Source organism: Plutella xylostella, chromosome 28, assembly GCF_932276165.1.
Source record: "Plutella xylostella chromosome 28, ilPluXylo3.1, whole genome shotgun sequence".
Taxonomy (NCBI): Eukaryota; Metazoa; Arthropoda; class Insecta; order Lepidoptera; family Plutellidae; genus Plutella; species Plutella xylostella.
Genome location: NC_064008.1, coordinates 6,685,685 through 6,688,473, shown reverse-complemented (window position 1 = coordinate 6,688,473; position 2,789 = coordinate 6,685,685). Strand labels below are relative to the sequence as shown.

Sequence of the window (2,789 nt, the reverse complement as noted above, 5' to 3'; positions counted from 1 at the left end):
TTAATGTTGCATATAAAACTTTATTAATACATAAATATACTAAATCAGTATTTTTCAGGTTTCGAATAAATGCCACCAATTAAAATGGACAAAGTGGATTTCTCCAATATGAAGAAAATGAAGGGCCGATCTACCACAATGTTTGATATCAAAGACCTAATAGGCTGTACTTTGGGCTTTGTTGCTCCTAAAACACTTCCTGATTCAGTGATTTCTATGTTAACGCTCTGAGTGAACCCTGAAATTTGAACCGGTAGACGCACTGCACGATGAAAATCAGATTTTTCAAACAGACTGTAGACTCCCATAGAGTTTAAGGGTTTCTCCATTTTTATTTCATCAGTAATCCTGAATCGGGGGATTTTGAGGTCCACAACTTCCTCGCCATAAGCCTCCAAATCATCCTTCAAACTCTTATAAATATCTGGTATAGAATAAGTTAAAAACTTTCTGTATACTGCTGTCGTATTCCTCTTATCATATGGCAGGATTACTAGCATCGAATACTTGTCGTTGTTAGCAAACGGTAAATCTATCAATACTGCCTCCAATTCTTTAATGTCAGTAAACTGGAAAGGTCCTTTTTGATGCATCATGTTGACTTCTCCTATTAATTCCCCCTGATCGTTATAGAAATTGTTGACGGCTGTATCTCGTTTATCAAAAGGCACACCCCATAGGCCTTCAAATGATATAAAGTTGATAGCTCTCATTGTAACAGCACCTTGAAGATTGCTTAAGTTTATCACATTAACAGCGTGTGTATGAGATTTTTTTATATCATTAACAATAACATCTGTAGCTGTCCAATTATCTGGCGAGATCTGATTAACAACAGTTTTGAAGTCTCTTTCGAGCCTACCCATGAAATCTCTTTCAACTGGCACAACATTATCATAAAAAATGTAACTGTTGGTGCTTACCGAGATTTCTGGTTTTGGAATATCAAATACGGCTTTCATAAATTCAGGGTACTGTTCTGCCGTCCTAGACATTTTGAGTGGGAGGATCAAGGCAAATCTTAACTCACGATATGTGTCTCCGATAGTACCGTATGCTAAACCAGTTAGCAGAGTCCAAACCGAGAATGGTGATACAACAAAATGGTTTTGATTTTCCTGACCGGTGAAGTATATTAGTTCTAAACTGAAGTTCCGTCCGCGATCACTATATTCAACGGCACAGACACATAGTGAGACACATAAGGAAAATATGATGAATATTTTGAACAACATGTTAATCAAGGTCTGAGTTGAACAAGAGTGCAAAAGATACTGATTAAAAATACGTTTTAAGCGGAGAGATTATGTTTGTTGTTTTGTACAAACCTGATTCGAACTGTAATTAATTTTCTGTTAGTTTATTCCCCTTTCTCGCACCAATGTTAGGAATTATTGAAAAAAAAGCAATGTACCTACGTATTACCTAGGTATTCTATCATTTTGGTGGAGTGGTTATTGAATTTAGTATGTAAGTAACAGATAACAAAAGCTTTGTTTTAGCAGAGTTCGTTCAATAAATAAAATTATTCATTTCTAAACTTATCAGATACCCATATTTATGTCAAGTAGATAGGACGTATACAGGGTGTTGCTAAAGTATACAAGTAGGTACTAAGCCGAAATCTACGTTTCCAGCAAGCCCGAAAAGAAAATCAGAATATCAAACTTTGCGAAAAAACAAGCATTTCTTTCGTTTCCATAGAAACTTTGTTGGATACGTCACGTAACAAAGTCACACAAACCCTAGCCTTGACTTTCCAAAATATTATCCATTTATGTATCTCTCTTTAAAACAAAAGTAAACATCAAACATGAAAAACAAAGCAAGGCCATTTCCTACAAGGTGCTTGAAAGTCTGACAATGCGTGTGGTTCGTCAGTATTGTCTTAATTCACTCTCATGCGGTCAAGGTTCAGATTAGGCCCTACAACAATACAATTTAATGGCATATGTAGGTACCTACTAAACTAATGCGATTACATATTATGTGGTAAAAAACTTCAATCCAATACATATCTAGTGTAGGCCGGCTAGATGGGTTGACGACTTGCGAAAGGTGGCTGGTTATGATTGGATGCGGAAAGCTATAGATCGCATTCAATGGCGTGCTTTGGGAGAGCCCTATGTCCAGCAGTGGACTGCTATAGGCTGATGATGAGAAAACCTAAATCTTATTGAAAGAGAGGGGTGTATGGTGTATGTGCCTGCATAATAATAAGAATAAGAATAATTTATTTGCATCAGAACAGTATACAATCTGCAGAACCTTTGAACATACTTACCTATCCATTTACGGTTTAAACCAGAACTATCTTTGGTCTTCGTCTTATAATAAGGGGGCAGGGGTTTTGTGTTTACCTACCAATTATTATTATCATTAGGCTACTTAAAAAATTAATTAGTGTCTTGCGTGACTGTCAATTATTATAACCACTTGAATAAATACAAGCGCATGATAATGCATAAAGTGACTCTGCAAGGTGCATTATTAAGTCATATGTATGACCAGTGTAGATTTAAGATACTTATTATTTATATTAGGCTTCACTTTAAATATGCGAGTAATTTAAAGTGAAGGTATTGTCAGTGGACAACTCTTCCCCATCGACATGAAGTCATCACATCTGATAAAGGCTAAACAAGCTGATGGCAGATATGCAAAAAGAAAAAAATAAATAAAAAAATATTAGGCTTATGTTGAGAGGACTGTACCTATAGATTACAAAGATCAGCTATGTAAACGCATGGAAAACCCTACCTTTTCATTTTGCGTGACTAAACTGTATG

General features: G+C 35.8%; 1 protein-coding gene across 1 annotated transcript; it reads right to left on the bottom strand.

Moving 5' to 3' along the window:
- On the bottom strand, nucleotides 1-1,413 carry LOC105390553 (plasminogen activator inhibitor 1). Its single transcript, XM_011561873.3, has one exon. It carries the CDS (start codon nucleotides 1,233-1,235, stop codon nucleotides 45-47), a length of 1,191 nt encoding a protein of 396 aa, XP_011560175.3. The 5' UTR covers nucleotides 1,236-1,413; the 3' UTR covers nucleotides 1-44.
- Between the last annotated feature and the right edge of the window lie 1,376 nt (nucleotides 1,414-2,789).